At 42.5% G+C, this 23811-nt stretch overlaps 1 protein-coding gene across 1 annotated transcript in view; it reads left to right on the top strand.

The window, feature by feature from the left end:
• TRAM (translocating chain-associated membrane protein 1) overlaps positions 1-23811 on the top strand; it is a 280665-nt gene that overhangs the window by 180745 nt on the left and 76109 nt on the right. Inside the window, exon 5 of the mRNA XM_080275621.1 lies at positions 20969-21048. Within this exon, the coding sequence (XP_080131747.1) occupies positions 20969-21048 (80 nt within the window). The remainder of the gene's footprint in view (positions 1-20968; positions 21049-23811) is intronic.

Raw genomic sequence — 23811 nt, 5'->3', positions numbered from 1 at the left:
TTCGTGATCGCAGAGGTGAACTGTGAACCCTGGTCTCTTAAGACCTCCTTGGGGATACCTACGTGGCAGAACACCTCTATTAGTGCCTCAGCAACAGTGACGGCCTCTATATTGTTAAGTGCCAAGGCTTTGGGCCACCGTGTGCTGAAATCAACGTTAGTGAGGATATACTTTGATCCATCACTAGCCCTAGGAGTCATTGGCCCAACAATGTCAACTGCCACTCACGAATAGTTCAGAGATCATAGGCATTGGTTTCAATGGCGCAGGATGAACACGCCCCCGGTCAGTGGTATGTTGACATGCATCGTAGGAACACACAAGCCTATTTATTTCCTGTCCCCTTCCTGGCCAGAAAAAGTCAGCGTGGATGTGGTCAGAGGTTTTCCTTTGGCCCATGTGACCTCCCATCGCTGAACATTGACCTAATTCAAACACTGCCCGGCGATACTTTGAGGGAACAACAAACTGCAGTCGAACCTCGCCCTGGGGTGTTTGTGACTCATGGTACAGCCGTCCTCACTTACGAAGGAATGTGGCTTGACCTCGCCGTGGATACTTAGTCACATTACCCTCCAGTTTCCTGCGCACTATGGCAAGTGTCGGGTCAGACTGTTGTTCTTGGACAACATGTTGACTACAAATCAGATCTTGCGGCGTTGCGGTGGTCAATTCAGAGCCTTAGCCATGGCTCGTGTTACTGCAACAGCCAAGTCTGAGTAGCAACGTCTTCGGCGCAACTATTTTTGACACCTGGAATGTTACCTATAATAAGGTCAAACAAAGGTTCTGGCATAACAAGCACAATTGTCAAACCAGTGTAAAAAGGAGATGCCACCTAGATATGTGCCTCAGGGAATAATCTCACTGATCCATCAATAAGTCTAACTCGGATCTATCTACCTATGTACTCCATAGGCCTAAGCAGACTCTGCCTGATGGAGCAACCTGAGGAACCATTGTCTCTATGGAAACACCTCCCACAAACCCTGGCTGAACAAGAAAGGCATTGTTGCCTGTGGAGTGTGGAAGGGTCTGAGGAGGTAGCACCCAGTCATTGATGAGAATGCGGAACAAACGATGCAGCAAATGTGGCGGCCTGAGAACTAGATATGTGAGGGGTCGTGCTCACCATCTGAGGAGTTGGAGCATTGACCACCTGTGGTGGATAGCTTATCGTCTGAGGGGGACTAGTTAATTGTGGAGGACCTGTGCTGGTAAGGATGACATCGCCATATGGCCGTTGAGGTATTAATGCAGTGTTTGCCTCCTGCCTATGAAACACTAAAGTTCATTGTCCTGATTGATGGTTACGTGGTTTGACTTTGTTCTGCTGCAGCTCGGGATACTGCTGCTGGTTGGGGTACTGCTTGTACCTCTTCCAGTTGGGTTTCTGTGTATTTTGCCCCTGGTCCTTTTTCTATGGTTTGTTTTGACCATGGCCATTATTCTGAGAATGGCCTTGATGCTGGGGTTTACTCTGAGATGGCTTCCCAGACTTGGCAGTATCTTTCCCGTTCCAGGACTGTTTTTATGAGTCTGGTACCCATACGCGGTGAAGAATGCGGCAGCTTTTTCCACCATTTGGCTGGCATCCTTTACATGACAGATCTTTAGCTGAGCCATAATCTCAGCAGCCCACAACCTTTTTAACTGCATAGCATAAGGTCAATTATCTCCTCTCACGTGCGAGGAGTCTCGTCTTTCTCTATTAACTTGTCTAAATAAGCAGTGAGATGGTCAAGGAACAGGACAACAGTCTTCTTTTCTTGGAGACTTACCCTCATGAACTGACTCATGCCATCATCAACCGTGAGACTGGACACTTTGATGAGTGTGGCCTTTTTTTTTTTTTTTTTTTTTTTTTTTTTTTTAGCGAGGAAGAAGGAACCAAACAAAGCCCATGAGCCCGCAATAACAGTTCCCTCCAAGAGAAAAACAAAATACAAGAGAGAGCCAAATTCAAGATCTATTCATTTTGAGATGCCTGGACACACTGCATGTGAAAGACTGGAGATCATAGGCAGCAGGAAATACAGACAGAGGGAGACAGTTCCAGAGTTGACCTGTTGCATAAATGAAGGACTGGGAGTAACAGTTAACTCTTGCATTAGAGAGCTGGACAGAAAAGGGATGAGAGTTTGCTGCTAGACGGGTGCTACGTTCCCGTCGTAGAGGTGGAGGAATGCATGCAGACAGTTCAGAGGAGCAGTGACCATTAAAGTAGCGATAGAAAAGAGACAAAGATGCAACTGTGCGGTGAAGAGACAGAGGTTGAAGGGAGTCAGTAAGAGGAGGAGAGTTAATGAGACGAAAAGCCTTTGACTCCACCCTGTTGAGAAGAGCTGTATGTAGGGAGGCTCCCCACACATGAGAGTTGTACTCCACAGAGAGGCAGATAAAACCCTTGTATAGAGTCAACAATTGTGCAGGGGTAAAGAAAGAATGGAGTCGGCTTAGCACACCCAATCTCTTGGAAGCAGATTTTCTAAGAGATGTAATATGATCTTTCCAAGATAAGTCCCGAGTAAATGAAACCCCAAGCATGTTCAAGGATGATGCAGGATTAAGCTGAATATTATAAAACATTAGTGGGTATACCTGTGGAAGATTTTGATGGGTTGATAGGTGTAAGAACTGAGTCTTAGATGCATTAAAAACAACCATATTATTTTCACCCCAGTCAGAGATACGAGCCAAGTCAGACATTAGGTGTGCCATAGCCTCATCCCTTGTTTGTTAAAGTAACTGCTGAAATGGGCGTTGTGGGAATCGAATGGAAAGGTGAAGGGTGGAGTCATCAGCATATGAGTGGATAGAGTTAGATGTACAGCTCAGAAGGTCATTGATGAATAAAAGGAAGAGAATTGGTGATAGGACAGAGCCCTGAGGAACACCATTGTTCATAGATGTAGGAGAAGAACGATGGCCATTTACAACAGCGGCTATAGAACGACCGGAAAGGAAGCTAGCGATGAAGGCACAGATAGAAGGATAGAAACCATAGGAGGGCAGTTTGGAAATTAAAGATTTATGCCAGACTCGATCAAAAGCCTTTGAGATGTCCAATGCAATGGCAAAGCATTCGCCAAAGTCCCGAAAGGAGGATGACCAGGAGTCTGAAAGGTAGGTGAGAAGATCGCCAGTGAAGCGTCCCTGACAGAACCTGTACTGACGATCAGAAAGAAGGTTGTGATAGGAAAGATGCCTTAAAATTTTTCTGTTGAGAATTGACTCAAAAACTTTTGAAATACAGGACGTTAAAGCAATTGGACGATAGGTGGAGGGTTGGGAATGGTCACCCTTCTTTGGGACAGGCTGAATGAGAGCAAACTTCCAGCAAGAAGGAAAGGTACAAATTGACAGACAAAGGCAAAAGAATTTGCCTAGGCAGGGTGTAAGCACAGAAGCACAGTTCATGAGAACAACAGGAGGGACTCTATCAGGCCCATATGCCTTGTTAGTATTGAGGCCAGTAATGGCAGAAAATACATCAGCTGAAGAAATTTTAATATCAGCCATGAGGAAGTCAGAGGTGGGAAGTGATAGAGGAACAGCATCGGAATCGTCTAAGGTGGAATTGGAGGAGAAAGTCTGTGTGAAGAGATCTGCTTTATCAGTAGAAGAAATAGCTACAGAACCATCAGAGTAGAAAAGAGGAGAGAAGGATGATGAGGTAAAGTTGTTAGAAAGGTTTTTGGCGAGGTGCCAGAAGGAGCGGGAAGAATTCTAGTCGGAGAGTTGAGAGCATTTAGTACAGATGGACTGAAGAGGTGAGACAGGCTGTGGCACAAAAGAAGAAAGCATACAATGAATGGATGAGAAATAGGGGCGTGGAAGAAGTTGAGAGGCGAAAGAGAGAGTTACATGTAGAAAGAAAGAGAGAGGTGAAAAGATTAGTAAGAGAGAGTAAGAAGAGAGTGGATGAGGAATTTGGAAGGAATTTGAGTGTAAAGTGGAGGGACTGTAAGAAAATATTCTAGAAAGAGGTGAAGAGAGTAAGACAGGGTGGAAGTAAGAATAGCAGGGGAGTGAAAGATAAAAATGGTAGATTACTAGTGGAGAAGGGAGAAAAAGTGAGCAGATGGAGAGAACACTTTAAGGAATTGTTGAACATAGAGGATAGAAGTAATGCGAGTATAAGTGGCTGGGGAATGGCTGGGAGAAGGAGGGAGGTGAGAAGACAGGAAGAAATTAGTAGGATAGAAGTTGTGGAAGCAGTGAAGAAAGTTAAATTGGGGAAAGCCCCAGGAATTGATGGAGTGTGTGGTGAAATTCTGAAGCATGGGGGAGAGATAGTAGTAGAATGGATGTGGAATATGTGGAGATTGGCTTGGGAGGAAGGTAGAGTCCCGGAGGATTGGAAGTCAGGTATAATTATTCCCTTGTACAAAGGAAAAGGGGAAAAAGAAGTGTGTGGTAATCATAGAGGCATTTGTCTTCTTAGTATAATAGGAAAAGTGTATGGTAGGATACTTATTGACAGAGATAGAGAAAGAACAGAGGAATTAGTTGGAGAAGAACAGGGAGGCTTTAGGAAGAGAAGAGGTTGTGTAGATCAGATATTCATTCTTAGATCTTTAGTGGAAAAGATTCTAGAGAAGGGAAAGAAGTTGTATGCGGCTTTCATGGATTTGGAGAAAGCATATGACAGGGTGGATAGAGAAGGATTGTGGAAAATATTAAGAATATATGGACTAGATGGGAAGTTGTTGAATGCTGTGAAGAGTATGTATGATGGTGCTAAGGCTGCAGTGTGTGTGGATGGTGAACTAAGTGAGTTTTTCTCTATGAAGGTTGGGTTGAAACAGGACTGTGTCATGTCTCCATGGTTGTTCAATCTATACATGGATGGGGTAATAAAAGAGGTACAGGGTAGGGCAGTGGATGTTGGAGTGGCCCTGGTGAGAGAGGATAGTGTTTGGAAACTCCCTGTACTGTTGTTTGCAGATGATACTGTGTTGTTGAGTGAAGACGAAGGGGAGCTGCAAGGTTTGGTGGATGAGTTTGGGAGAGTGTGTAAGAAACGGAATCTAAAGGTGAATGTAGGGAAGAGTAAAGTGATGGTCTTTGAGAGAGGTGAAGTCAGTGAATGTACAGCGAGGTTGGATGGTGAGGAATTGGAAAATGTGAGTACGTTTAAGTACTTGGGTAGTGTGATCAGTAAGGATGGAGGTTTGGAGGGTGAAGTGCTTGAAAGGGTACAGCAGGGAAGAAAGGTTGCTGGTTCTTTGAAAGCAGTGATAAGAAACAGGGAAGTGAGCATGGAGGTGAAAAAGTTACTACAGGTAACTCGCACGGAACACGATCTCACGGAACGCGCTCGCAATTATACGCGGTAAGGGCTGGGATACATATTAGACAACGTAAGATTAAAAAACCATTATGAAAACTACAAATTAACGCAGGAGAGGCCTTTGAAAGATCAAATCCTCGAACGTCACCGCAGCGCGCGGTTTGTTTTGATTACGTGACGATCTAGGCGGGAAATTATTCAGTGAGTGAGACATTCCCGAGTACAGTAGCACAGTATTTGTAAGTTAAATATTTACAGTACTGTACTGTTCTGGTAAGTTTATGTGCAACTTAAAGTACTATTAAATAACGTTAAAGCAAGAAATAAAGTCTTATAACCAGTTTACCTGATAGGCGTCAGAATATTGCCTTTTTTATTTGTTCGTTTTTTCCACAGTGCTGTTCAGTATTTGTAAGTTAAATATTTACTGTTCTCGTATGTACTGTACTTGTAAGCACTTAAATAAAGTTAAATCATTAAATAAAGCCTTGTAACCAGATAACCCAATTATATGATTACCCATGATCGGCGTCGGAATATTGCCTTTTTTGTTTGTTCGTTAAACTCTTACTGTACTGCTTTTCTACAGTACTGTATTTGTAAGTTAAATATTTACTGTTCTGGTATGTACTTGTAAGCAATTAAAGCATTAAATAAAGCCTTGTAACCAGTTAACCTGATTTATATGATTACCCATGATCGGCGTCGGAATATTGCCTTTTTTTGTTTGTTCGTTAAAGACTTATAATAAGAGAAAAATACATTTTTGTCTTGGTATCTTTACCTATTTGCTCAGGTTTGCTGTAATGGTTTGCAACTTGTAGAAAACTGTGAAAACTTTCGGGAAGTGAACGAAAATCTGGGACATGACCTTGACTTCACCGTCTCATGTATCTGTCAGTTCACCACCGGCTATCGTGATGAGTGGATGTGCGATTTTTTCGCTCGTGGCCATGCCTAACCACACATAGTTACACCCATTATCTCGACCCAGACAGAAAATACAACCTTTTTCCTCCCTTGCAAAACACAAACAACCACCCTGTTTACGAGACAGCAATATATATTGCGAAAATAACAAGGTAAAATGATAAAGATGAACGTAAAATGATTGAGAAAGATGAACATGTTATGATGGAAGAAATACGTTTTCCCCGTCTGTAAACGTATTTATTTCTGCTTTGTATCTGTATTCGTAATAATTAGACTTATTGTTAGTTCTGAAACTGCATTACGATTCTATTTTTAGCCATTCTCGTGGTGTGGGAGCTGGAAGTTGTGACACAACTTCCTTATTGCTAATCGGACTGACCCTCCACTTTATTCTCCCGTGGCAGAGTCTAGCCTTGCAGGACGTGCAGTTTTCTCATTTAGGACTGATAATTCAACTCTTTCGCCCCCTTTTCCAAGCATGGGCACAACGATAACGTAAAGAATAACTCGAAACTACCATAAACATATATCAAAAAGGTGAAAATGTATTCATAACCTTTTTTTTTTTTCCAGCCATTCCTAACAGATTATGTACTGAAATCATTCGATATCACAGTACTGCATTTCTAAGTTAAATATGTACTGTTCTGGTATGTACTTGTAAGTTAAAGCACTAGTACCAGTTAACCTAATTTATTACCTATGATCGGCGTCGGAATGTTTCCTTGTGTTTACGTACAGTATTTGTGTGTTGAAGTTTTGCTCAGAAGTACTGTATTTGTGAGTTATAACATTAAATAAACCTTCTAACCACTTAAAGTGCTTTCTAGTGACAGATAACAGCAAAACAACACATTTGGGGGGTCTAGGGAGCAAAATACGGAGTAGTTTAAATATACGCGATTTCGCACCTAACACGGCACGGTAGGAACGAAACCCTCGTGTTCCGTGCGAGTTACCTGTATATGACAGTACCAACTCTAACGTATGGAAGTGAAGCTTGGACGTTGTTGGAAGGACACAAGTCAAGAGTGAGAGCAGTGGAAATAAGTTATTTAAGAGGAGCCTGTGGAGTCACCAGACAGGCTGACGAATGAGGATATAAAGGAGCATTGTTGTTTGGATGTGGATGTGATAGGAAGCGTTATGAGGAACACACTGAGGTGGTTTGGCCATGTGGAGAGGATGAAGGGTGAGAGGCTGACGAAGAGAGTGTATGTGAGTGAGGTGGAGGGGGGAAGAGGGAGGGGGAGGCCGAGGATGAGATGGAGGGATGGGGTGGAGAGGTATATGAGAGAGGTGGGTGTGAGTTGGGAGCAGGGCAGTGAAATGGCGGGGGACAGGGCGACGTGGAGGCAATTTGTTTGTGGCCACCCCAAACGGGATTGAGGCATCTGGCAATAGATAGACAGATAGAAATTATATTTAGGAGAGCGAAGAACAGACTTAGCACGATTCCGGGCAGAAATGTAAAGATGATTTGATTCCCGGGTGGGTTGGCTCCAGTATCTTTTGTTGGCCCTCTCCTTGTTGCGGATAGCATTAGAACAAGCGTGATGAAACCAAGACCCTATCATCTCATAGGTGAGATTGTCACCACAAATTGTATGGAGAATATCAAGAGCAGGGCCCTCAAATAAGCTAAAAAATTGGAGCCGCTTAGCTGTCTCCTCCAGCTGGTACACCTGCGCCATGTCCTCAAAACGAGATATGAACGCTTCACTCTCCTTCCTTGTATGAAGGAAGCTTGAGGCATGGGGTTGCCAAGACGGTTGCTGGGAGAGCACTCATGGAGCTAGGATTGGCAGCACCAGATGTGCTTGAAGCCAAGGAGTCTCGCTTGAGATTCAGCACCTCATGCTTGTGATTCTCACATGCTTCGCACTTGGCAGGTTCGTGTTCACGCTGTTCACATTTGTGTTCACGTTCTCTCTCATGCTTTTCTCGCTTGTATTCACGCACTCTCACGTTCCTCGCGCTGTTCTCATTCGTGCTCACACTGAATTTTACGCTCTCAAGCTGCTGTTCAAAAGTGTACCGCGACAGCACGTAGCCTTTAATTTCCTGGAGATCGGGAAGCCCCATATCTTTGGCTTCCTCTCTGTATGAATTAGTAACCATGGTGCTAACTCAGACTAAGACTGAGTGAACTAAAGACTGATGTACTGACTTCCGTTTCGCAGTTGAATGTTAATACTGTAATTGAAAATTAATAATATAGGTACAGGTAGGTGGTGACCGGTTTTATTTAGTTAAGTTGGTAAGGAAAGAGAAATAAAAAATTACAGCTGGCTGGGAAAGACTTTTACATGGAATTAACAAAGCAGAATCAATAACCACCAGTAAGCCAGTGCCTATAAACTTTAATGACTATGACTAATAACTAGCTATGGGCGAGTGAGTTTATTATTTCATTAATAACTTTAATGCTAGGAGTTAATATCCTGGAATGAGGTTGCCAGATGTCATGGGGGGAAGTAAAAAATGAATGTATTGCAAATAAGTTGGCAGTTGTCACAGTGGGAAATGAAATATACTGAATATATCTCCACTATTTATGGGAGAAAAAAGGAAGTCACCACTGACATGAAGGCTATTGACTTAAGAAATTTAACTACAGTGGATTTGTCTAATCCGCAGCAGTTAGAGTGGTACCTGCCTGTGGTTTACGAAATCCACGGTTTACAAAGTTAAGAAGCATGGGGAAAAAAGGATATTTAGTCCGTACCCTTGTTGAACCCCCCTACAGCACCCTACCTACAGCTAACTAGCCAACAGCAAACAGAAACAGACAGTCTTAGAAATATTCAGTGTATGTATTTAATGGAAATAAACAGTTATTAAGTGGAAATAAGCAATAATTAAGGGGCCTCACCTGACTCCAACGGATGAAAATGCTGAAGTGGATGGGATGGGTAGGGGCTGGGGATAACTTAACATCTCTCAGCATGAGGAGGGGGTTGTGTAGCCTCATGCTGTTGTTGCCTCTCCTCTTCCTTCTTCAAGAACCCCTCAAAGTCTGCTACAGAGATGACTGATGCTGCATCATCCATGTTGTTGTCAGTGTATGAAGGACCTGGCTGTGGTTCAGGTTGTGCTTGTGGCCCTGCCTAGGCAAAATAGTAGGTGATCAGCTCCTGATGCCTCTCATTCACTCGCCTGTTATGCAGGTCCTCATGAAAGGCCACAGCTTTCTCAAGGTGGGCAACGATTTTGTTACATCTTTGCTCATCTTTTTGAAGCCTTTCACTACTTCCATGGCCAAGGCCACGTACACAAGAAAATCACTCGGCTCCTTCATTGTAGGCCCAGTACATCCCTGCACTTCACAAATCACTTCAACAGCCTGTCTCTGCCTCTCCAAATGCTCTTCATCCTCGATCACTGCATCCACGACATCTTCCATTGCGTCAGGTCTATCGTTCACCACGACCATAATGTCGGCTGCTGACACGTCACCATACCCGGGCACACTGCATGCAAGTTCAACCACTTGCTCCAACCCCTGAGCCACAGCCTGTGCTGACTCGTTGACTGGCATGCTGAGATGAGGCAGGACAAGGCGCCAGGAATGCACGGTGATTGCCACACTAGGCTTGCTCCATGCCTCCAGCAGGCCCTCGATAGAATCCTTAATGTTTTACTGTTGCCAGAACTCAGCAACAGAGAGGACCTCCCTAGTAGCACCTGAGTCGGGTTCAAAAACAGCCGCTTCCTCGTCGTTGGCGTCGTCGTCTGCTTTGTAATTTTCTCCTGCTGTGTCTGGTGGCCTCTGAGGAATTTCTTCCTGGAGAACATGGATTTCTGGTTCTTCGCTGGTTACTGCTTTAAAAAACATTCTGTACATGAACTGATTGTAGAACAGTTTGGTGTTTGCAATAATTTCTTGATCTAGGGGCTGAAGCAGAGAGGTGGTGTTAGGTGGGAAAAACAATACTTTGACTACTGGGTGGCACAAGGTTAGGTGCTGGGGATGACAGGGTGCGTTATCCATTAGCAACAAAATCTTGAAAGGAATTCCCTCCCTTCGGCAGTATGCCTTGGCGTCCTGAACAAACGTATCAAACCACTCGACAGCGAGTCCTGTTGTTGCCCAAGCCTTTGACTGTTGCCGCCAGTAAACTCCAGAGTCATCCATATTCTTGAGATTCCTGAAGGCATGTAGTTTCTTGGCCATGTGAATAACAAAGGGGCACATCTTAACCCGAGACGTCCCGTCGACGTATGGGTGCGTTGCAACATTTTGCATTTGCCAGTCCCGTCGACGTACTGGTACATTTTGCAATTGCAAGGTCCCTAATTTGCACAATTTTCAATTTTTGCACGTGATTTTCTGTATGTGTACACGGGACACCTTCCTCTATTCCTCTGCAAGATGCCAAGCAGGGACAATGCCTTACACTGCAGCACCCCCCCACCCCCCAAAAAAATCAAAAAATGGTCGGGACTGGGGGGTGTTGGAGGTGCGAAAGTGGTCGGGACGTGATGGGTTAAAGTTGCCTGCAGCGTTGGAACAGATGATGATGGTGTAACGTGACTTATCTACTTTCCTGCCCCGGCCCTGCTTCTGCTGAAGAGAGAGATAAGTCGTTGATGGCAGACGCTTCCATTGAAGCCAGTTTCATCCATAATGAAGATGGTGCTCCTCGTATAACCTCCCTCACCAATTACTACTTTTGGAAAGTCTCCTGCTGCGGCCACGTCAGCTGATGCATACTCACCCGTACAGTGGACATTTCTAAGTCGCTCCCTCTTGATAAACTGTTGGAACCAACCCTGGCTTACATGAAAGGGCTTGGCTGATGTTACACCAAGGCATCGACATGCCAGTGTGTAGAACACTTTAATCTTCTCCCTCAGTACTGCCCCATCAACAGGAACGTTTTCCCTGGCCTGCCTCAACACAAGCATAGTCAGGCAACGTTCAGTCCATATTAATGCCTCATCTTGGCAGCGAACCCTTCCATCAAATGCTCTGGTCCCATAGGCGTTGACACACTTCAAAATTTTTGCCTTGTTCTTGTAAATGGTGCGAATTGTTGACTCATTCAGGCTGTTCTCCCTGGCCAAGTGCCCAAACTTCTCTCCTTTCTCTACTCAGTGAATAACACCCAAACGCTGCTGATAACTGAGAGGAGCTTTCTTTTTGGACCCCAGCTGGGTCGAATGTCGCCTCGGGGGGTTGGGGCTGTCTGTAACAGAGCCCAGGAAGGGGTAACCTTAACCAAAAGAAGGCCAGGTAGCGCTTAGAACTCGCAGGGGAACACACACAGTTGGCAGTTGGTGGGACAGGAGTTAAAAAAAAAAAAAATAGGAGCTGTAATGTGCACACTTGCCACCAGGGCCGGACTGTGATTAGCCGCTGGGTCTAGGTTGTCTGTTATTGGCTAGCAACCGTGGAATACATATATGGGTGCCCAGATATTGTAAATCTCCCCGGAAATGAGCCACTTTGGACTGTAGGAACTGCTATTTTTAGAGTTTTTTCCATGGAATAAAAAAAAAAAAAAAAAATAGGGATTGGTTGGGCAAAGTACTGGAACTTACAGGTTTGCAGATTAGGTGAATCCGCTGTAGTAAGTTTTACTTTATTCTGGCTTACTTTGCCAGTTCTCTAAAGACGATGATTTCATAAACTTTCTCAACAGTAACAGAGGAGACTAATCACTCACGAATGCTGAATTGTTGATACTGTTGGCCTCTGAGAAAGTGTCCTTAACCCTGACAATCGATAATTAATCTTACCAGGTTTCTGGGCGGAACAGATTATGTCTGTGCTAGAATCAGCTGCTCTCACGCAGACCCACAACTTTGCGCCGCGATGTTTTTCCTTGATCGTTGTGTAAATACACTTTTCATGATAGAATATTGGTTTGGGGGTCATTTTAAAGCTAAATAGTTGTACTTTATCATAGTACTGTATGTTCAAAAAGAGAAAACAAAGAAAATTTTAAAAAATGACGAGTTAAAGTTATGCGAAAACCAAAAATTGTTATACCTCACTATAGAAAAATATTCGGAAAAATAAACTATCGAAGATATATAAGTCTGAGTTAAACCAGCAAAACTACAATACAGTACCTTTCCGGTGCTTTATGGATTATGGATATTTATGATTTTTCTTGCTTGGTAAAGCAAAAGGAAAAAGATGCAAATTTTTTTTATGATTCTCTGCTGCATATTCACTTCACAATCTTTTTCATAGATCGGTCAGTGTAAATACATCTTTTGCCACTGAATGCTGGTTGTGGTGTTATTTTAAAGCTGATTAGTTGTAGTGTATCGTAGATTATTCATGAGAGGAAAACAAAGGAAAAAAAGGTCAAAATGACGAGGTGAAGTTAGGTGAAAACCAAAAATTTTATACCTTGCTGTAGAAAAATATTCAGCAATAAAAATCTAATAAAGATACTGTATATGAGTCTGGTTTAAACCTTGTGAAACTACAATAAATTGCCTTTACAGTGGTATATAAGTTATGGTTAATTATGCACCTTATTGCGCGGTAAGAAAGGAAAAAGATCTAATTTTTTAATGATTCATGGCTGCATACTCACTTTACAATCTTTTTCTTTGATCGATCACTGTCAATACATATTTTACATTTGAATGCTGTTGTGGTGTTATTATTTTAAAGATGAATAGTGTAGTTTATCGTAGTATATTAAAAAAAAAGAAAAACAAAGAAAATAAAAAGTCAAAATGATGAGGTGAAGGTAGATGAAAACCAAAAATTTTATACCTTGCCCTAGAAAAATAGTCAGTAATAAAAATTTAATAAATATTTATAAATCTGGTTTAAACCATGCAAAACTACAATAAATTACCCTTACAGTGCTCTGTAGATTATGGTTATTTATACATTTTATTGTGCAGTAAAGTGAAAGGAAAAAGATGCACAATTATAGTATGATTCTCAGCCGCATACTGTTTTTCTTTGATTGCTCTGTGTAGATACACTTTTCACTATAGAATGCTTGTTGTGATGTTATTTTGAAGCTAGAATGTTCCAAAAAAGAAAGCAGAGAATAAAAGTCAAAATGACACACGAAAAGCGCAAGGTAATTATGTGACCTCCAATTGTCATGACAGCTACAGTGCAACTGTCTTCGTTCCCTGCCCTGAGACAAAGCCATGGGTCATTCCACACGCGCATTGCGTGTCACGCAAAAACCAACCATCCCACGACATCATGCCCAAGTTTCTTTGTTATGATGTGTAAATGCAATTTATGGTGAATATTCTATAAAAGTATCTTAAACTGACTATTAAAAGCATCATCGGAATCTCTGAGGTTGGATTCGAAATGACGCTCAAAATCGTCATCAGAACCACAAAGGATTAATGCCACTAATAATAAATAGGCTCTTGCTGAAGCTAACTCCTAGTTGGCACAAGCAGATTTACGAATTAATACTGGTATGAAAGAACTGGCCTAACTACCAGTCGTGATTACTATAAGAAGTTTGTGCAAACTGGGAGTAGCATACTAAAGTAAGCACAGTATGGAGAAATGAAACATGATTCGTACATTTAATGAAACCCGAAGAAAAGAATTGTAAATTTATTAATTTCAAACAAAATGAATTCTTACATTACGAGGTACTAGTTACTTAAACGAATAATCACTCACTCGTGCAATCGATCACACTAGCTGATAATTCTAAGTCAGTGGAGAAAAGGGAGTCATGGCTGCGAAGAGACTGGGTGGCACTGCAGCTCAGCCACTGCACTGCTCATTTCTCATGACGTCCACTGTTGCCAATTACCAACTCGATGGGAAGATGTGGGGGTCATAGAACTGCTAGAGCAGCGTTTTCCAACTGGGGGGGCCCCCCTGGAGGGGCATTTGAGATTGCTAGGGGGGGCGTGGGGTAATCAATGTTCAACATAGGACTAGGCCATTCAAATGCATACAGGGTATTCCCAAAGGTATATATGAATAAGAAATTTTGATAGGAAAACTTCACACCTGTAATTTCGAGCAACCACATGTACTGTTGCCATCTAACATCTTAAGCATCCACATGGAACAGATAAAAACATCGTTGTTTAGGCATCAGAGGGGTGGGGGGGCATCATGAATACAGTCCTGACCAAAGGGGGGCACAGTGCTAAAATGGTTGGGAACCCCTTTGCTAGAGACTAGGTGATGAGCCGCAGATTGGGGTCTTCACTGCTTGGCACTGTTCTTGAGATCCTCCTCCCCTGGCAACACAACACGAATTGATTAATGTTCTCACGCCAGCACAAAGCAACACTTGATCATTGGAAGTAGGCGTGGCCTAGCTTAATGACTAAAGAGACAAGGCGGAGTAATGATAATTACACAAAAAATATCGCTTCATGAAACATAACTGTCTGTACATAAAGACAATCACTCATAATACATGACTAATGTTATGAAAATAATTGTTTCAAATCTGAGTCCAAACCCAAGTAGTTACATGACTGAGCGAAGTTCTATGGGGTTTCAACATTATTCAAGTTCCCATAATAATATACAGTGTCACGAATTGCCATAATAACACGATCTTGCGAATTCGCGACACTCAACAACCGCCTCCCCCTCATCCTCTGCAGCCCCACCTGACTCACCTGCTCCACTTGGCATATCTGCATCCCCTGCTATAATGACTGTTGCCACATTCTGGAAGAAATATAACATTCAACAGGCCGTAAATTTCTCCGTCAAAGAAAGGAATAATACAACACTGGCAACCAGTAAACACGCCTGGTCGGCACTCCTGCGACAACTCAAGTCTGCTGGAGAGAGAGTGATCATTATAATTAATGTCTAATGATTGGACTTGAAAATCAAATTTCAAGAAAATACCGGAAACAATATCACAACCGAGTGAATGCCCGCCATTAGTCACTCACCACTTGCTTTCTTTCACAACACCGGTCAGCTTAGGAAGAATAAAAGGGAGGGGTTGAAGTAGATTAAAACTTTGATGACTTGCTTGAAGATTTTGACTTTATGGGGTTTGAAGAAATATTGATGGGAGTGGGTGACCCTTGCGCGGGAGACAGGAGTGGGGACGAGGCCAGGGGGGTGGTCAGGGGGTACGCTGCAGTAACCTCCATGCACAAGCTTTGGAACAATCATCACACCAGACATCTCATTAACTCCAAGGTGAGTTTTATATTACTCATGATGATTTAAGAACTAATATTACTTCAGCTAAAAGAAAATAGTAGTGGTAGGAGGGATTCAGATGAAAAAATGGGTGAATGTCCTGGGGTGACGGCACCAAAAAGCCCTTTATACATGTATTTTAATGTCATGCAAATGCGTTTTCACTAACAACAGAGTTTTTCTGGCACCAATTAAATGTTATTGCTAAGATCCTACTGTATTAATGACAATATACAGAACTAGAAGTAGCCTCGTGATTTGATTTCACCACCTGCGTAGCCAGAATGTTTTTCCTCGGCACATAATTTTGCACCTCCATTTCTGATTTGACGCAAATTCATTATGTAAAACACACACAAATAAAGCCACCCCGCCAATTGCACAACTAAAAAACATTGCCACTCAGCTCAAGTGGTAAACAAGCGGAGTGGTAATGTTTTCAGTTGTGAGGTTGGCTGGCTAGCTTTGTTTTGTGTGTGGGTAAACAAGATATCTCAAGAACAGCTTGAGCTATCAGCATGGAACTTTCAGGGTATAAGATACAGTAATCCCGCATATTTCGCGGTAGTTACGTTCTTGTAACCCCCGCGAAAAGTCAATTCCGCGAATACTCTATTAACAATTGAAAACTTGCACTTGTGTCCACCATGCTGCCCATCACACAGTCCATGTCCATACTGATTGCGAGACAATTCGCCGTCAGACAATTCCCCGTCAAAACATGGACGATTCCCCTTCAGAACAATTCGCACCCTGGACGATTCCCCGCCATTCTATAAATATACTAATCAATACTTTCATCAATATACTTATTATTAATTAATCAATACTTTGATAACTATATTTCAGGGGGATCCAGCAGTCTATGTTCAGTAGCGTAGGTTCTGGATATTATTTATTAGTTGCACCTTTAGTCAATAATTAACTTGTTTCTTCCTCGCTGTAGTCGCCTTTGAATTATATTCTAGCGTCACCCATAGCTATCTTCATTAATGAAGGCGAATTGTTTTGTGTTTGTTGTGACTGCGAATTGTCCCGAAACCTCCATACTCATCCCGAAATACCTTCTTACAAGATTGAAAGCACATACTCCATTATGAAGGAAAAACGTAACACCGTACTGTAATACACAATTATCTACACATTTATTAACAAAACAGTACAAAATAAAAAGATGCATTAACTGGTGATAGCAAACAGTCGCACGGTCGTTTCTTAGCTTGTCCAGTAACACAATTTTCTCTGCTAAGGTCATAACTTGATCGTTTTGTCACTTTGGAGTTCTTACTAATTGTATTATTAGCCCTTGGTGAGGCTGGCTTACGTCCTGGGGCCATGTGGAATGCAAGTGGGAGGTAAGAGGCTCATATCATAGTGTGGTTACAACCACAACAGCCACCTAAGGCAGTCAGGCGTGGACTGAAGAATGCGGGACAGAGAGCAGCGTTGCCATATCCAAACAACGAAATTATGCTAGGGCAATGAAAAAATTATGCTAGATTGAGCATATTTGTTCCAAGTAAAAAATGAATTATGCTAACTTGAAGCTAAATGATAAAATTCTATACATATTCGTGCAACATATTAATTATGTATTGTTTACTATGAAAATATTAAAATGAACCTACATACAGTAAGAGGATAAATATCGGTATCTACCCATACTGCTTTTTCCCACGAAACTTACGTTTTTCTGATGGATTTTGATGTGATTCGTTCGATTTTGAGCATCGTTTCCGTCGGAAATAACGAGATTTTGAGTTAAGACCCCCCCCCCATCCCCCTGAAATAATGAGGGATCTTTGGGGAATCGGGGGTTATGGGGAGGGGGGAAAACACAGAAAATGGTCATTTCCGACTGAAATGAAGCTGAAAATCGAATGAATCATACCAAAATCCATCGGAAAAACCTAGGTTTCATGGGTAAAGTACAAAGCTCAAACTTATCCTAACCTAACCTAACCGAACCAAACCGAACCTAACCTAAAACCTAACCTAACCTAATCCAACCTAACCTAACCTAATCCAACCTAACCTAACCTAATCCAACCTAACCTAACCTAATCCAACCCAACCAAGCCCAAACTGAAAGTAACCAATTATTCAAACATCTTCTTACCTTAATCCTCTCTCTCTCTCTCTGATTTGTAGCTTTTATAAAATTATTCTAAAAATATTCCATTCCATTCAAAATTATGCTAGAATGATTCTAAAACTTCTAATATGTTAAAAAATATTCCAGACTCGAAAATTTGATCAAAATTATGCTAAAAGAATAAAATTATGCTAGATATGGTAACACTGGCAGAGGGGCCACGGGAAAGGGACAGAGGGTGGCGTGAGTTTACCGCGCTACAATTGGAAGCTGCGGGAATTTTTTTTTTTCTGTATATTCAAGGATATTTTTCTTGAACTTATTAATGCTAAGAAAATCCGCGAGAGGGCAAAACCGTAGACAAAAAATCCGCAAAAAATGCGGGATTACTGTATGACCAAAATCTTGGACGAGTTCAAAAATGGGCTCGGGGTCATGGTCAAGGTCACCAAAGGTCAACTAGTTGACCTTTGGCAGCCATTTTGGTGACCTTGACCCCACATGCCCATTTTCAAATTTGTCCAAGATTTTGGCCATATCTAGATACCCTAAAAGTTTCATGCTGAAAGCACAAGCCGTTCTTGAGATATCTTGTTTACCCACACGTAAATCCAGCCAGCCAACCTCACAACTGAAGTGAAAACATTAGCACTCTGCTCACTTCACAGTGTGGTTGATAACTATATTGTTGTGCTCAAGATTCATCTGAATTGTGATATTGGTAAATTGCTGACTAAAATTGCCATTCTCCTGCAGTCTTCGATCTTCTCTCCAGTGATTTGGGAGGGAGTTGAGGGATGCATGTACAGTATAATAAGGCAGTGGAACTTTCTAGTTCTAGTGGTGCCACCACATGGTAACATCCCTCTCCAGCACAGAAACAAATGTAATAGTAGTAGTAGCAGCAGCAGCAGCAGTTGTTGTAGCCCCAGGTTTATCATAAACAACCTGGTGGACTGTGGGATGAAAGTGCCCTTCTCCTGCAGTCCACTATCCAACCATCAGAGGACAGGGAGGGAAGAAGTTGAGGGGTACTGTATTTGTATAACTGGACAGGGAAGCTACTGTACTTGGTTAGATCGATGCTGACACATAAAGGTGTTGTCTCCATCATCCCAAACTAGTATAGAAATGTCTTCTAATATGTGTGAGAAATGACTAAGTTGTTAATGAAGGACTAAACTTTGAGGTGACACCAACATTGAGGGGACCTCAAATCATATTTGGATGTAGAATTCAGTTTACTGTATTGATAAGGTCTCTCTGAAAAGAAATCAGACTTTTCAAAAGAGCAAATTTATTACTTTACTTACAATTCAGTGAGGCTTGCCTCCTTCAAAATACTTTCCTCCGCTGTTCGTACGCTCCTTTAAAATACTCCCCTCCACTGTTAGTACACTTCATCAAAATACTGCCTTCCACTGTTTGTACAATGTTCCCTACACTTTTCCCAGTTCTGGAACGCATTTGCCAGGGTTGATGTACATTTCTCATAGTGAATTTTCTTCTTTCTCTGAAATTGGCGATCTTTCAGGGTAGATTTCAACTTTGGGAATAAAACAAAGTCTACATGGGCCAGTTCCAGAGAGTACTGTAGGATGGCTGGGGGACAATATTCGTCTTGTGCTTCACCAAAAATTCACAGATAAAGAACAATGAATGTGTGATCAGGTGCATTATCTCGGTGCAGCATCCAGGTTTTGTTTGTCCTTGCCTCTGGCCTCTTCCTTTGCACTTCCTCCCTCAAATACTTCAGGACATCCAAGTAAAGCCCTTTATTGACTGTCTGACCACATGGAACAAACTCATGATAAATGACGCCCTTCCTATAAAAAGACGATCAACATCATCTTCACATTTGAGCGACTCTGACATGCTTTTTTTGGCCGCAGTGACAGTGTTCCAACCCACTGCGACTACTGCTTTTTTTGTTTTGACATTGTAGCCATACACCCACGTTTCATCACCTGTTATGACATTTTCCAGCAAGTTTTCATCAGCGTTCAAACAATAAAACATCTGATTGACTGTGACGTTATCTTATTTGCACATCTGTCAACAGACAAGGCACAAATTTTGCAGCAAAATGGTTCACCTTCAGTTATTCAGGTAAAATCGTGTGGCATGAAGTTTTACAGATTCCCACTTCTTCTAAAACTTTGCCGACTGTCAGGCAACAGTTTTCACCGATCACAGCACACAGTTTCTCAATATGATTGTCTGCTGTTGATATGGAAGGCTGTCCAGGTATGGGATCGTCTTTGGTGGATATTCTTCCCTATTTGAACCGCTGGAACCACTTGTGACATTGTGTATGACCCAAGCAATCCTCCTCTTAAGCCTTTTGCAATGGATGATGAATGGATGGAATGAAAAGTCTCGGTAAAAGTTTTTCTCAGCTTGAAACAGAATTTCATGCAAACATGTTGCTCTTCAAGATCATTCATTGTTCACCTTGCAACATATCGCCAAGTGCACTAAACACATGCTCACTCAAGTGCATGTACCTCAGTGACTAAGTAATGTGTTGTAATGTGGCAAGTGTTAGAATAAACTCTCCCATCATGAGCATGCTATGTCAGCTTGTTTGCATGCAGTTAAAATTCCCCCACTCTCAGGAAAGTCTATCTATTTATTGCCAGACGCCTTAATCCCTTATACAGGGTGGCCACAAACAAATCGCCTCCACGTCACCCTGTCCCCCACCATTTCCCTGTCCTTCTCCCAATTCACACCCCCTTCTCTCATATACCTCCCCACTCCATCCCTTCATCTCATTCTTGGCCCTCCCCTCCCTCTTCCCCCCTCCACCTCACTCACATACACTCTCCTCATCAGTCTCTCACTCTCCATCCTCTCTATATGGCCAAACCACCTCAATGTGTTTCTCCTAACGCTTCCTATCTCATCCACATCCACATCCATACCACAACGCTCCTTCACATCCTCATTTGTCAGTCTGTCACTCCATGTGACTCCACAGGCTCCTCTCAAATAACTCATTTCCACTGCTGTCACTCTTGACTTGTGTCCCTCCACCAACATCCAAGCTTCACTTCCATATGTTAGAGATGGTAGTACTGTCATATAATAACTTTTTTACTTCCATGTTCACTTCCCTGTTTCTTATCACTGCTTTCAAGGAACCAACAACCTTTCTTCCTTGTTGTACCCTTTCAAGTACTACACCCTCCAAACTTCCATCCCTTGAAACTGCTAAATAACAGATCTTACTTTTTTTCTCTGTGTGTCAAGTGGGGTTGGTGGAGGATTAGTGCCCCTCCCTGTAAAACAATTAACTCTAAGCCCTTGGCCACCCCGTTTGGGATACATTGTGTCTGGCAATGAATGAATGAATGAAAATGTTATTCTCGTTACTTTTTTTCTCTTCATCCGTAATGTATTTTGAATTGCAATAGATTTATAAAACCTTCCTTCTTCCCCCCTACCCCCACTCTTACATGGGAAGCTGCTACAAACTTACACTCTAACTTTGTTTCAGACTAAACGAGATGAGATGCCAGCAAAGGTGCAACATGCGTCCCTCTACCTTGCCTTTTGTATAGCTGCATATCTGCTCAAGTAAGTGCTGTAGATCACCCAACATTGATGTACAGTATTAGACACAAATTGGACACCTTTCACTATTGTGGTACATGTTCCATCTGTCTATCTATCTGTCACCAGACGCCTTAATCCTGTAAGGGGTGGCCACAAATAGATCGCCTCCATGTCACCCTGTCCCTCACCATTTCACTGTCCTCCCCCATCTATCACCCCCCTCTCTCATATACCACTCCACTTCATCCCTCCATATCATCCTCAGCCTCCCCCTCCACCTCACTAACATACTCTCTCCACCCTAGTGTCTCGCTTTCCATTCACTCCACATGGCCAAACCAACTCACTGTATTTCTCCTCACACTTTTTTGTTGTATCAACATCCATACCACAATGCTCCATCACTTCCTCATCTGTCATTTCCCTTTCCATGTAACTCCATATGCTCCTCTCAAATAATTCATTTCCACTGCTGTCATCCTTGACTTGTGTCTTTCCAATAAGGTCCAGCTTCACTTCCATATGTTTTGAGTTGGCATCACAATACTGTCATGCAGTGACATTTGTACTTCCATGCTCACTTCTTTATTTCTTATCATTACTTTCAAAGAACCAGCAACCTTTCTTGTTGTACCATTTCAAGCACCGCATCCTCCAAACTTCCATCCTTACTTATCACACTACCAAGGTACTTAAATGGACTCACATTGTCTGTTTCCTCATCATCGAGCCTCACTGTACATTCAGTGACCATTTCACGCTAATATAGTAGAGTCGCGATATAAGACAAAATGACAGTCTTTTGATAACCCGGGCATTTAATTCCTCCCATAATTCCTTAATAGCACGGTAATACCATTCAACTGTGCAAGAGAAACTGTGGGAAGTGGGTGCGTTTAGGTACCGGATTTCCAGATACAACTCATGTGTTATGCTTTTGTCAGTCACTTCGTTCATAAACCCTTCAAAGTTTATTTGTGAAGCCTCAGACATTGCATCATCCTCTTGATGCTTCCCAGGAAATGGCTCATAGACAAGTCTTCACTCTCCATCACTGGTGGCTTAATTAACTTGCTTCTTCCTTGTTGTAGTCGCTTTTGAATTATTTTAGTGTCACCCATAGCTGTCTTCATTAACCCTTTAACCACGGATGTCATCTCAGAATGACATTGCAAAAACTGGACCAAACCGCGGGTGTCATTCTCAAATGTTTGTGAATATTTTGAATACCCCGCATTTTTTCCGTGCGCCAATTGTTTCAAGGGAGAGTAGCTATTAAGTTCTTTCACTCCAGCCGACCCCCACCTCCCTCCTCCCACCCCCCGGGCCCCCCACCCCACCCCTGCCCAACACGCATCAGTATCTGTCCAGCTGTGTGAGTGACAACACCGCTGATGTGGCAGTGAAGTGCGGGCAATTACAGTGCCTTTTACCTGCCTCAGTGAACACAGAGTGGGTGTTTATCGTATGTGCAGTGTTCATATATGTTTATAGTATTATTATCAGAATGAGATTGGCATTTGGTAATGGTGTGTGAGCGAAAAATAGTGATTACAACACCGCTGATGTGGCAGTGAAGTGCGGGCAATTACAGTGCCTTTTACCTGCCTCAGTGAACACAGGGTGGGTGTTTATCGTATGTGCAGTGTTCATATATGTTTATAGTATTATTATCAGAATGAGGTTGGCATTTGGTAATGGTGTGTGAACGAAAAATAGTGATTACAACACCGCTGATGTGGCAGTGAAGTGCGGGCAATTACAGTGCCTTTTACCTGCCTCGGTGAACACAGAGTGGGTGTTTATCGTATGTGCAGTGTTCATATATGTTTATAGTATTATTATCAGAATGAGGTTGGCATTTGGTAATGGTGCGTGAGCGAAGGTAATGGTGTGTGAGCGAAAAATAGTGATTTTAGATCGCTCACTTCTAACGGCACTGCCCATCCAGTGATAGTCAACGAAATCATGAAACCTACATCATTGCAAAGCCGAAGGTTATTACTTTCTAATGGTACCTTATTTTTTGCTCTAGATTTATTCTGTGCAGAGTTATAAAGGTTTAAAATTTGTTTACATTTTGGCTGAAACCCCCCCGGGAGAGGCCAGTTGGGGCAAAACATTGCCCGCGGTTAAAGGGTTAACCCGTACAATCCCGCTGTCGCCGACAGTACGAAACGTCTCAATTACTCCCAGAGATGTGATGGTGCTGACAGCAAAATTCGAGCGCTGTGGTGCATCTCAAACTGCTTCAATTTAGCTAATTTTTTGCTAAGGAGTATCTTAATGTATTGGCTACACTGTGTCCAAGCAGTTGTAGTACTGAGTTTGTTTCTGCATGGGTGGGTAATATCAGTGTTTCACTGTCCGACATAGCGTCAGAATGTCGCGAAATTCACGCCATTTTTCTGCCTCATTGGGCTGGAGGTGGTTGTTGAAATTGTCACGTGGACCCTTCTCTCATTTCATTTGGTGCTTCTTTAGAAGAGGAAGACCTGGATGACTCCTCTGGGGAGGAATATGACCCAGTGGAGAAGGATATTGAGAACACGGAATCCCCCATTCTCATCCCCAATTCTCTCTTGTCCCTCCCAGCTGGGTGGGAAAACATCGCTCACGGCGTGGGAAACTGAGCTAAAAACACGATGGATGGCCATCCTGCACTTATTTCTCCTGTAAGGAGGAGTTTTTTTTTGCTTTTTATTGATTTATATGTCCTTTTGGACTGTTTTATGCAATAAAATTTTTTTCAGTTTTTGGCCTGGATCGAATGGGTATAAAATT

This window comes from Coenobita brevimanus, chromosome 62, assembly GCF_032717465.1.
Source record: "Coenobita brevimanus isolate Jiangsu-jjx chromosome 62, ASM3271746v2, whole genome shotgun sequence".
Lineage (NCBI taxonomy): Eukaryota > Metazoa > Arthropoda > Malacostraca > Decapoda > Coenobitidae > Coenobita > Coenobita brevimanus.
The sequence above is the reverse complement of the archived record's forward strand: the minus strand, read 5'-3'. Positions and strand labels throughout refer to the sequence as shown.